Genomic DNA, 13506 nt, shown 5'->3' with positions numbered 1-13506 from the left:
ATGTGTTGCAAAAGCTACGGGTGCTGCTAGGTGGCTTCAGGATAGAAGCTATAGAATCTTAGGGGCTGGAAGGGACCTCGAGAGATCATCTAGTCCAACCCCCCTGCCAGAGCAGGGTCACCTAGAGTACATCACACAGGAACTCATCCAGGTGGGTTTTGAATGTCTCCAGTGAGGGAGACTCCACAACCTCCCTGGGCAGTCTGTTCCAGTGCTCTGTCACTCTCACAGTAAAAAAATTTTTTCGGATATTCACCTTGAACCTCCTATGCTCCAATTTACACCCATTACCCCTTGTCCTATCACTGGTCATCACTGAGAAAAGCCTAACTCCGTCCCCCTGACACTCACCCCTTACATATTTGTAAACATTGATGATATAAGTTTATTGAGCATCTTCCTCTAAAACGGGTATTCACTGTAACATTCACCTGATAAGCAGATAGCAGATATTGATGAGATTATAAATCAATATACTTACTGAAAGCATGTTTAACTGTCACAACCAAATACATAAATAGAATCAACTGTCAGAGAAAAGGCACTAACAGCAGAAGACACTCCCAGTGATAAAGAACGGATATGAGAGGCCAGTGGCACCAGTGAGCCTCCTATATAGAAAGGAGTAAAAAGCACTTTAAATTTATATGCAGTAGTGAGCATAATACCTTTAAAAAAAAGGGAAAAGGTCAAAGAAATAAAGAACCAGTATCATGGTATCATGTGGCTTGGATGCTCTGCTAAGATACCACATGGATGTAATTCAAAGGGCATTGCCTTCAAATCCAAACCATTCTTTTTGTTATTACATTAGTAAAATAGTGCACACTAAATATATCACTACCTAAAGACTTAACACTTAAAAATAACTTTCAAATTATAATTAAATTAATGTTGGCTACTCTAGGAAAAAAACCCTAGGAAAAAATGGTAATAGCAGTAGAACCAGAATTAGCAAGCCAGACAAAATACAGGGACAGTTTGGAGTGGTTAGAACATTACATGCAATTAATTCCTTTCACAATTGCATATGCTTACAAAAATGATTTGTTTTACTTCCAATGTTATTAAAAAAGGAAGCAGAGTTGGGAAATTTGTTCTCAAGAATTCAGTGACCACTGAGAGGACAGGAAAACTGAGAGAGAAGCCTGAAGCCTACAGGAATTTATAATGGTGACAGTGAGGCAAAATTTTGTTAAAAATAAAATCTGGAGGGAGGACCAAAAATGTTAGGACTGGCTGAAATGCAAGGACAATCTTGGACTGTTCACCCCAAAATGACATCCCATTCTGACCACAGTCTTAATTTGTGCTCCCAGTTGTGCACAAGAATTAACTTTATACACATTAGATAGCCTTATTCAACCAATTGCCCATAGTTCACCCCAGTGTGCTGTAACTGTTTGCAGTATTGATTCTTAAAACCTGTTTTATTTTCTGAACTTTCTTGTACAATCTTGATTATCAATAGAAAACCACTATTTAAAAATAACCTAGGATTACTGTGATCAAAAATATTTTGGTAGCTTACTAGAGATTTTAAGACTACACTAGTCTTTGCTTTCAATAGTTCCCCAATATAGCTATTACATGATTTGCAGTAGAAACACTACATAATTAAGGCAGCTTAGTTTCAGTAGATGGTGCATTCTAGCTTCCTTTTTTCCCCAACACGATAAAAGCTTTTTAATCAAAGCAATTTCTATACCTAAGCAAAATGTATTTTATAGAAACAGCATTAAATGCACATTTAGTTGTTCTATTGTGTTCTAAGTTGCAGTTATGCTTCCAATAATACAAGTTACTATGGTTCTCCCACTTTACATTTTCAAGAGGAAAGGAATTTACTCCAATAAACTATGATTTTTTCCTATTTCTGGTACTTACCATCTCAAACTTGAAATACCTCTCTTATAATTTAATTGTAAAGGATTTTTTATTCACTAAATTTTGGAATAAAGGCTTTTTATTTTTAGCAATTTTTTAGTATTACCTTTTTAGCCAGATGAGTTACTTGCATGCCTATGTTGTTTTCTTACTTGTGCTAATAATACTAGGATGTTTGGTATGTTTTTTTAAAAAAACCTCAAACTATTCACACAACAGCTGCTTTCATTGCTAACAGGTAACCAACAGTAACCATATTAAACCAATTTTAGAATATGCAGATACTGAGGAGTCTCTCTCCATTAGGCTGCACAAGTGTGGAAGCCTTGACAGCATGCTGCCAGGCCAGGGCTTCACATTCCACAGTAACACAGCAAACTCAAGAACCATTGCTGACAAAGTCCCAGACCCACAGATTCAGAGGCACAAACACTATGTAGGTTCACAAAGGAGAATTCATAGTTGTGTTAATTAACTTAAAGCTATAAATACTGTATCTAAGTAGTAGAATAAACAATACTAGGTATTGCTGCTAACAATTGCCTTCCAATGCAATAGAAAATATAAAGGTGTCTTGACCCATATACAAAGGAAATACCTCTAAGAAGTACTGGAGAATGTTGGCCCAAGTGCTCATTTGGAACTACTTCTCTGACAGATCACAGCCAGTGTCCCATTCAGGTAGTAGCACCACTGAACTCCTTGCAGACAAACCACTCCTGTATTTATAGGATAAAAACAAATGAACTGCATCTGCTTTGGCAGTATTGTGCTTTACTGCCTCCAATTTTGACTTCTAAGAAAGCAAATGGAAATTAAGTAGGGAACAATCATCAATACCGGGGATTGCATTAAGGCTACCCTAAACTTTGTCTGAGAAAAGGATTTGCAGTGATTCAGTCAGTGCCTGGTGCAAGTGTTTGATGTAGCGATAATAAACCATTATGACCTATAATTTATATTTTGTCCACTGGTTTTAAAAGGAACCTTATCTGTCTACATGAGGATCACATGCTATGGAAGCTGCATCTGTGTGTCGTTACTGAAGGCTCTAATGGCAGTAAATCTCCAGCAGAGAAAGAGACAGAGCTATCCAGATTCAAACATCCACAATCTGAACATTGTTTCTAAACTTAAAGGCACACACAATATTGCTGTATTAATATGTCTGAGAAAATAACTGGGGCTAGAAAGGAAATGGAAGCGAGAGTATGTTTCAGAATGGAAACAAAGACTCCTGTACCCTTCTGTCTCTACTATCTGCTTTATCCTCCCAGCTATCAAACCAGACAACCCAGATTTATGTTTTGTTTTAGCTTATAATGGCCACCATACAACAGGGCAATGAGCAGAGCATAAAGCACACCCACTTAATCTTTCTACCACAACATATATTAAGTATACATCTTATCATATAATTTTGACAGTCCCTGAGAATCAGAAGTCTTTATTTTCCCAGGCTCCACAAGAATGTATGGCCCACATAGAACATATTGAATATACAAACCTACAGAGGAAGATTGTTTTAAGGTCTGGAACTCACAGCAGGAACCAAGCTAAGTTCAGTTCTACTTGGAAGCCATAAAAGCATGGGTTTAAAAAAAGTGCAGCAGTATCTGGTGTTTGATATCTAACAGTATGCAACATGTTTATGACATGTATTAGGCTACAAAATCTGAGTTCATAGCCTGGGACAACAAAGCAGAACTTGGCTCTGGCATATGTAGTGGGAAATAAAAAGGCATGTCTCGTAGTGTAATGGATATTGCTACTCCCTCAAGAGCTTGAGCTGCATAGAGCAGGTGGTTCAATGAAAGACATCAGCACTTTGGAAAAAATTAAAATACAATTAAAAGAGCAATTAAATAGCAGCTGGTTTAAATAAGAGTCAGTTCAGATTGGGTTTTACTGTAAGAACAACTCAATTCAATTCTGCAGAAGTATTTGTCACAATTGAAAGCATAAGATATTTTGAACAAAATATGCAGTAACTAAAACTCTCAGTCACAAAGAACTCAGTTAAAAAGAGTACCAGAATAATGACATCTAGATGAGGTATCACTTTCAAACTACTTTAAAAGTAGTCTGATTCCAAGTCTGACAATTAAGTTCTGTAGCACTTTCTGTGGTCTTAGAACAGCTTTTCCCTAATTAAAAAAAATATTCTCCCCCTTCACATTACATAAAATAATCACAGAAGCAACAAGAGAAAACGCCCAACTATGTAATGGAAAGGGGGAAACAAACCAACATACATAACAACGTACCAAGCCTACGCACGAGGGGGGGAGAAAAGTTTTATACAGTACATTAAATGAGATCAACAGAAATAAGTGTTAAAAAGGGTCCTGGTTAATTTCAAAATATGCTTTTAAGGGTAGAACTGCCTCCAGGAAGAATAGGAGTTACTTGCCAAGTGGGAAATAATGTAAATACCAGCAATTCTTAATCATCACAGTCTCATATAGTGGGGAAAATGTAGTCATTTCACCAAGCAAACACTCCTTACTTTCATACCTTGAAGTTTTCTTCCCCTCCTCCCCCAACATCCTTGCTTTACAGCAAATATTATACAAAGCCAAACAGTGGATACTGTGTTTGAAAACGTTTTGGGGATTTTCTGTTGTTGTGGTGTTTTTTTGTTTGTTTGTTTGTTTCACTTTTAACAAGAAGTTAATATGAAAATTTTTGCATTACGTATTACCCATAAGAGTTTGAATTAACTCAGTCTATCCTGAATTAAAGTTGGGTTAATCTTCCAGGTTTGTAAGTTTATTTCTCATTCCCTGGGCAGCAAAGATACAAAAGGAAACTGGTGTCCCAGGTATAAAACCCAATAATCCTATACAGGATATTCTCTGAGAAACACATTTCCAAAATGCAACTAATTGGAACTTCCAACCACAGCACACTGTGACAAACGTACTGAAAAGAGGCACTGGAACTGCACAAAACCTTGCTGTCTTTCCCTTCCATGCAGCATGCTCCACGGGTCACTGTCCTCCCAGAGGAACAGCAATCGGAGCAACCTCCTTTGAATTCTGTGATGGGCCTAGGTGAGATGGAAAGCACGGAGCAACTACAGGCTGCGGTTTACCATGACAAAGGTCTCAGTTCTGCCCTCAGTCAATAACTGAAAAGCAAAGGCTTTATTAACTCGACAAATGCTTCAAAAATTGGTTTAATTTCTTAAATTTTTCAAGTTTTAGGTTACACAGAGCTGGTAAGCATGATTTTTAAAGATACACACTGTAGTTGAAAAACTTACTGTAAAAAACTCTGTTACAGATTGGACTGCTATCAGTTAAATTTCACTTTTGATTGAAAACAAATTTATTTCTCCACTCACTGGTGTGAAGTACAAGAAAGCAGAAAAATAAGCAAAGACAAATAATTTTGTTTTGCACAAGACTTAGCTTCAACATAAAGGCTAAAACCACATCTCCAATGTATCTGAGCAGTGCAGATGTAGGGCTGGTTAGGGCCTACATAGAGTGATTAAAAGTTAAGTTGAATTTTAGTTCAAATGTCTTTCTAAAACAGGTGTTATGATAGTATCATACATCATGAAACAAAACATAATTAAGCATACCATTTTGGAATATGCATATATATATATATATACACGCACACATACTGTGCAAACAAAGATCAGTTATACCTGAAAAATAATCACACTTACCTGTTAATGTAACTTAGAGCAACATAGGTTGGCTGCTGAAGCTCTTGTTTCTCTAAAACACGTGGGTCTGTATCTGGAATAAAAAATAAATACACTGAATTGAGTTTTCTGTATTTACATTGAAACATATGGGATTGTATACTGCAAAATAACGTAAGTGAAGACAAGAGATGCAAAACAGCTCAACCCAGTTTATCCATATAGAGTATGCTCAGCATAGCATAATCATTTGTTAATTTATTCATAAACACAGTATTGCATTACTTTACACAAGGATTTGAAACATCAACAGTGATGTAATTTCCAACTCTCACACCAGCTTTCACAATCCCCCTCATAAATATTAGTTTTCACTGCTTTCCATGATTTACAGTATTAGAAGGATCAAGCTTTCTTCTTTTCTAATGTAGCTATTTCTAAATATAGTTGACATATTTTGAGATGTTTCTAGAGTTATGAGATCTCTTCAGCTGGGACTTGATACTTTTCTTCTGCATCTCTGAGTTTTGCTTTCTTCCTTCTCTGCAGTTTATTTTCTAAAGCTCTCAATCAGAGAAGTCGTACAAAAATGTACTTTAAGCCAAAACCTTGTAAAGCACAGTATTGCCTACTAAATGCCCTGAAGCAAATACAATCCAATTTCCTCAACTTCTAACTTTCTCACTCAATTCATAGAATATGTTTTCTATCACTGCTTTCATTGTCCTTTTCAGTTAAATTTTACTTTTATCTAACAAAGTTGTAGTCTGGTTTTAAATTTCTGGAACAAAAGACAAAGAAGTGTGCACATAGTTTACGTAAGTTTTCCTTTTAAAAATAAAAGGGTTATATTGAGGTTTCAAATACAGCCTTGCCCTACATTGTAGAAATGCACCTTTAGTAGCTGAGCATAAACAATAATAAAAAATTCCCTATGGAAAATATGCATTGTGCCTGTGCAGATTACTACATAGTCATTAACAACACATTTTATGTAGTACTTTCAAAGCCATTCTGGGTGCAGTTTCCATATTTTAGTTATAAAAAATACAAACTGCTTTTACTAAATGGACCCCCATAGTACCGCTGCAATGCATCTTTTATTTCTGAGGAGCAACATTTTGTGTTGGGGAGAACCGGGAACCCCAAGCAAAACCCATACTTTGGGTTGTTCTTATCTCCTCCTACAACTTTCAGCATTGGTAATCCTTAAAAGCTTATTATCTTGATATCCTTATTTGTTTAGGCTGATTACTTGCTTCTGTTGTTTTTTGTCTTGTTTTTAAAACAAGACACAATTACTTTGAAATCTAGCTCTGCTGCCCAGCCTTGAGGATGATTTGTAACTAAACAGAATGGGAACGATGCTTGAGGTAGGAGCATTTGTCACACCAATGCCTGAAGCAAAAAAATGTGTTTATTCAGTGAGCAGGGAATCCCCTGTTCAGCCCCTCAAAGCTCAGACTGATCCTAATCTTTCTTCCTACTTTTGTTCCTGCAAAGCTCAAGCTCCAAGATTTGCTAACATGCCTTTATTGGTATGTCCCTAAAGAGATAAATACCTTCAAGGAAGTTCAGAGAAGAGGGATAAAAAGCACAAGTGTCAAGCCAACTAGCAACCCTAAGCTTCTTATCCTTAAAAGGAGCAGATCTTGCTGGTGCCTGGGGAAATTCTGCAGTAATTACCAGCACAACACACTTTTCTCTGTATTAAGCTAACCAAAGCATCAGCGCTCTCACTTTACCTTTATAATTCACTTTTCTGAGGCGAAGTTAAGTTCATGCAACACACAAAGATCTTTTACTTGCTTTTGTTTCTACAAAATCTACAGTTATTTAGCTGGCCAATGGCTGTCATGGTAAACTCTGTTAGATTTACACCTCAGCGGTGCCATGAAACTGTTTCAATCTGGAACGTCTACAGAGCACTAATCCTAGCCAGGACTATCTAAGAACTGTCTCAAGTTCAGGCATCTGTGGTTAAATGACTACATCTCTGCTAATCCAGTTCTTACATGGGATTAACCTCCATCTATAAACAACAGTTTCTGTAACTGGAGGAGACAAAATTGGGGCTGGTTTACATCACAGTGCTATGGGAAGGGACAAGGGAAAGCTCTAACGAAGAGTCTACCACCCTTCTGCTGCTCACCAGCAGCTCAGCATAACACCAGCTGAAGATGAAAATGCCAAGACAAAAACCAAAAGGCCCATAATTTTGGAGGGGCATGTTATCAAAGTACAGAGAAATTCACCGACTGAATCCTGCACAAAGCAGGGTCCTGTCTCTCAGCAGGTCCTGCCTAACACATGTGGAACACACTGCACACAGTATCTATTAAGTTAATCTGTCCTTTCCCCCTCCACATAACAGACTTGTACTTTAAGTTGATTGTGTCATATAACCCAGCCCCAGCAAAAAATAATGCAGGAGGTGGTCAAGAAAGTCTTGTATGAATTTAGCACTCAAAATGCTTGACATGTTTTTATTCATCTTGCAACCAGCTGCTAGTCGTGAGAATGTCACATTCACTTCTGTACTGTAGCAGGAACTACACAACACTGTTGGATACTATTTCTCTTCCTCCAGCTATTTTAAGAGAAGATAGAAAGCAAAGAAACTTGTCCTGGGGCCACTGCCTGGCCCTCAGAGAAGAGCAGAAAGGAGCAGAGAGCAGGCCAGCTGTGCCACAGGTGCCAGCAGCCATGCAGCACTTGCACAGCCCTTCCCCAGGCGGAGGGGCACAAAGGCCACACTGGGAGCCACACTGCACCCACCTAAAACCGGTATGGCTTCTCTATCCAGGGCACATCTACACTTTGCTCACTACTGTCAGCTTTTTCCTCACTGTCTCAAAATGTCACTTGCCTGTTCCTTCCTGCCTCCATTCCCTCCTCCTTGTCCACTGCACAACCACAGTCAGTGCCTTTCCTATCTCCTGCTCCAGTTCTTGATACTTGTTCTGCATCCTATGGTTCTCTCCTGCCGTTGATGCCTGCTCCTCTCTTCCCAAAATGTCCTGACATGGGAACAAGTTAAAAATCACATGGAGACATCTGTTATTACTTGTTCAATCTTGTACCACAGAACTGAATTTATACACAATTCTTTCCTTGTACTGCCCTGTTGCCTGCAGCTCCTGACTCCCTCTCCCTTATTGTATCTTACTTCTGATTTAGGGCAGAGGGTGAATACACATTGTTAACAACTACAAAAGACCACAACTATCCCAAGTTTGCTTAAAAATAAAGCAAATAAAGAAATAAATATGACAGTAAACAGCTTTTAAAAAATCATTATTATTATTTTAAAGATAGCAAACACAGCTACAGTAAGATTAAGTAGCAGCATTCTCTGATGCTGAACCTCCAAGCCTGGACTACAGATGCTATGCTCTCTCACACCTAAACACATTTATACAGACACACTAGTACTGTTTTCTAACATCATACATTCTCCCCAAAGCCACAGCCTCCTAACACCTGTCACCCCACTGACCCAAGTGTTTTATGTATCAGCCAACACTCAACTATCTGAGTAGACAATGAGGAGCAGAGGAGGTAAAAATCTGTTCTCAGTCTCAAAAAATGACCCTGTATAATATAAAATGCTTAGTTACTGTTTCTTCAAAAATGCACAGACTAGTCAGTCAGCCAAAAGTAGCTGAAATAGTTTCCAAACAGACACTTATAATGGATTAAACACTCACAGATGACAAAACTTTTTATTGGAAAGTATTTAAGCAGTACAACCTAGGACTGATCTGAGTCTAGAATTCTTATAAGAAAAATACCCGGACAGAACACACACGGAAACAACTACAGATTTTAAAGGGATTGGTTAACTAGCATTAACTAGTTACCTTTGCTTCTTGAATTACCATGGCTTACCAAAGGCTCGCTACTTCTTAGTTTTACTGTAACATTTGAAATCTGGTAGAAGAAATTGCCACCCACTGTACATCAGCTTCATTACTTGTTTCTTCTCATAAGCATTATGTTCCACTGATTTTATTCCACAGTAGGAAGAGAGAAAGTACTATGTACGTCCTGAAATGCTATGGGTTTTTTAAGCTATATTCTCTTATTTTGCTATTGTGTTAATTTTGGAAACCTTTTTTTTTTTTTAATTTAATGAAATGTTATAAAACTGAAATTTTCATTTAATATGAACTACCCCATGGTTTTGTTCCAGGTCCCCTTCACCTCACTACTAAAAGACTGAAGTATGGGAGAGAGTTACTCAACTAATCATCCATAGGATTAGACACCTCCAGTTTCTCATATTCACAACCTGTTTCATAGTGTGCAACCAGGCAAGTAGTATGAGTGTATAATTTAAGCTAAGACCATAAATTGCACTGTGCCATCCTTGAACTCAGACAAAGCTGGGCATTTTCTGTGCAGTGTGTCATAACAAAAGGAATCACTGACTACTGAACCAAGCCACAATTACTAAATCACCTCACCCTATGCAGAAGTAACTCGTAGCTTGAAAACACTGCAAAACCCTAACCTGCTGAGGTATTTTAAAGACAGCAAATAACAAAAAAAGGCATATGCATCCTGTGTAAGTACAGTCTTCATCAATTACAAAACTTTAGTCTACATTAGCGTTTCTGCACAAAATTCCATGCCACCTCTTTGTTACCAGATAATGGAGCAGTACACTTTGCCCTACAAGATGGTTATCATAAACAACTTGACTTGAGACCTCTACTTTCATGAAGTTTCTGCATTTAAATCAGTGTGAAAAATCACTTTTCACCTTATGAAGGGCACACAGAAAACTGCTAACAAATTTCAACTGGCTTTGTCAGAACAGCCGTACACGTTCCGTTCGCCCACCATCAGGTTCACAGCGCCTGTCTTGTATTTCACTTGGCCTTGAAAGCTGGCTGATGTAAGTTAGCTCAGCTAATTAATTAAAACCTACACTTCCCTTGAAACTAGCTTGCTTCACTAACAATGCCAAGGCAAACATTTTTGTTGGCTTCCTCAAAAGTCCACAATTGTTCTTACATGGATGTAGCTTAAAAAGCCAGAAACAGATAAATTCAATGTTACTGGAAACTGTTCCCCACCCAAAAACTCCATTACAAAACAGCCACTATGAATTTCAGTTTCAATTCCAAACACAGTGTTGTAAGTCTTCTTGTGAGTCTAAAGAATAAGATCACAGACAACTATAATTTTACAGATATTAGCATGGTCCTCTAATTGTACTTTTAGTAGAAAAAAATTTTCCCTTATCTCCAAAATGGAGGTGATGCTCTACACTTCAAACACAGAACACTGGAGGATAAATACCATGATTCTGCAGGACTTTTTAACCTACCTGAATTCAAGAACACCTTTAATATTTACACACAAGTTTTAGTTCTTTCCAAGATCAAGATGTTAAATGCCATAGAGACAGACTTATCTAAATGAGTTAAACAGATTAGATGCCAAACTCTTCCACATTACCAGGTTGGGCTCTGATTAAACAGATGACTAAGGAAGCTAAATTTAGACAAGTAAAAACAGGAAAACACTGTTTATATTTCAGCTATCACAGTTTCAGTGAACACTGGAGGCTTCAGGATAATTTTTTTTTAGTACAAAATTCTCCCTGTTTGGTCTATCCCAGACTTGCAAAAATTTATCAGTTAACTGCAAACAGTTTACTTCCCCTGTCAAATCACTCATAAGAGTATGAATCCATGAAAAAAACCCAAAACAACAAGCAAACAACCTGAAAGACAGAAGCCACATAAATATTACAAGAAAGTCACAAAACAGCATTATTTTTGGCCAGCTGGGAAATAGTTCAATGAGGCAGACACTGCTCTACTGGCACTCGACTGCATCTCAAACCAGTACTTTCCACTCAGCCACTGATTGATTCCAATTGCTGCATTACTGCAGAACGATAACGAAGTCTAAAAACAAGGTAAGACCTAAAAACAGGTCACAGTCCAAAGTCTAAACTAGTGTGGACCTCTCCTAAAGCCTGTGCAAGCACAAAAAAGTTAGCATTAATCTTAAAAACTGCAAGTTACCTATTACACCTGTAGGCAAGTAATAAGCAAAAAGAAATATCAAACAGATTTATTTAAATGAAGGCTACCTCAGGAAAAAAATCCAACAAGTGTATTCCCAATATGGGAATAGCAGGAAGTCATAGAAAGCAGCACATGCTGACTTAACACCCTGGTTTAGCAGACACTAGCCTTTTCACATAGGTCCCCCCTTCACAAGGAAGCGAGGTAGTCTTTATGAAAATTCCAGAAGAAAATTCAAAATTCTACAAACAGCCTCTTCATAGGAAATACACCCTGATCCCAAGGACACTACTCCAGCATTTTACTTCCACTGAGTGTTGGGACTGCAGGACCTGTAAGAAGCAGTCAGAGACATCATTGCAAGAGGGACCATATAAAAATAGGGGTCACAGTTCAAAAGCTGCTGATAATCAAAGCACAAAAACCTCCAAGAATATCACAACCAACACCATCCATTCACTGCTGCAGAACAGCACATGTGAAATTGTTATATAACACATTCTGTGAGGCAGAAGAACTCAGAGCTTTGTTATACAATAAAATGGTATCTTGCTGGGTGATAAGGTAATATATGCTATTTCAGATAACCTACATGGAAAAAAAAAATAATCTGTGCTTTGGTCTTATAGCAAAAGGAAGAGTAGAACATTTTTTATATAAACAGAAAAGTAGAACACTTTTTATATAACACTATTATTAAGAAACCCTTTTTCATCCCTGCAAACTGCCATTATTTCCAACTGTGAACTCTTAGAAGTAATGACCATCCCTTACCTCCCCATTGCCCAGTCAAACAGGGTTCTAATTAGAGCTTCACATATACTAATTTAATGCATAATTATTAAAAGGATTTCAGGTTAAAATGGCAGCTCATCAACAAAACTGAGTAGATCATTTGACATTTTCAGGTTTTAATTTAAAAAACAACCAAGCAAACATAAACAGGATTTGCAAGTCTTCTGAAAAGTATCTTTCATTGAAAAAATATTTGTGATATAACCATATGTAAGAAAAGATATTTCATATATGGACAAAAGAGAAAGAACGCATGGAGCCTGATAACGGATTCTGAATCTTGAAAATGCTCTAATTTCTGCAATTAAGTTAATTATTCCATACAAGTAAATGACCACAGTGCTCCTCAGCTGCTGAAAGCAACCTTTGGATCTGTCATGATGTCTTCAAATAGGCAATTAAAATGAAAAATGAGAACTTGCATAACTTTCCAGTGCCATGTACTATATATAAATAAGACAACACACAAATAAGAACAGGACAGAAGCTCTCAACACAAACACTTGATCAACTTAGTCATACTTTCATGTGTTTATTTGAAAATATATTGCTTTATTACTCTTATGGTCCTTACTACGGTTAATGAACTGTCTTAAGTAGTGGCTTCCCTTGCCAGAAATGAATAGAATTTTCCATCCTGTGTCCCCAGAATAATCAGCTTTAACTGAGGTTGGACAGTATCAAACATGCTAGGGTAACTGTGAGGTAGTGGACAAATCCAAGCAACTGATCTGTTCCTTTGGTTCCTCAATGGAGCAAGCTAGCTGACCAGAACTTACCAAAAGTTTCCCTGAGAGTTGCTTTCTTGCTTTACACTAATTTACAGTACCGTAAAGCAAGTGCAGAATTTATGAAATTCTTTACTGAAAAGATTGGTGAGGGGCAGGAGGAAAGGATGGTATACTGAAAGCATTCTCAGTGGGAAGCTTGAAGGTCATATGCAACCTGTGAAGAGGAACAACATTGTAGCTTCCTTCCCCCCTTTAAAAGGTATGTGATCAAGATCTCTGTGTACCACCCTACATCCAAAAGTCGTCTCTCTGGCATGGAAGCAAAACTAGCAGCTTCTTTCAGCAGAGTTGTGGCCTTTCCTGGTCCTATTATAAGCTGGGCCGA

At 37.6% G+C, this 13506-nt stretch overlaps 1 protein-coding gene across 1 annotated transcript in view; it reads right to left on the bottom strand.

Annotated features, from left to right (window-relative positions):
• The window catches only part of JAZF1 (JAZF zinc finger 1), a 92958-nt gene extending 83526 nt beyond the window's left edge, over positions 1–9432 (bottom strand). Inside the window, exons 1-3 of the mRNA XM_010007638.1 lie at positions 9412–9432; positions 8418–8568; positions 5570–5642 (exon numbers count right to left, since the gene is read on the bottom strand). Coding sequence (XP_010005940.1) covers positions 5570–5642; positions 8418–8568; positions 9412–9432 — 245 coding nt within the window. The remainder of the gene's footprint in view (positions 1–5569; positions 5643–8417; positions 8569–9411) is intronic.
• Positions 9433–13506: the final 4074 nt, after the last annotated feature.

The sequence above is a fragment of the Chaetura pelagica genome, unplaced genomic scaffold (genome assembly GCF_000747805.2).
Source record: "Chaetura pelagica isolate M959 unplaced genomic scaffold, ChaPel_1.0 scaffold10, whole genome shotgun sequence".
In the NCBI taxonomy this organism is placed as follows: domain Eukaryota; kingdom Metazoa; phylum Chordata; class Aves; order Apodiformes; family Apodidae; genus Chaetura; species Chaetura pelagica.
The sequence above is the reverse complement of the archived record's forward strand: the minus strand, read 5'-3'. Positions and strand labels throughout refer to the sequence as shown.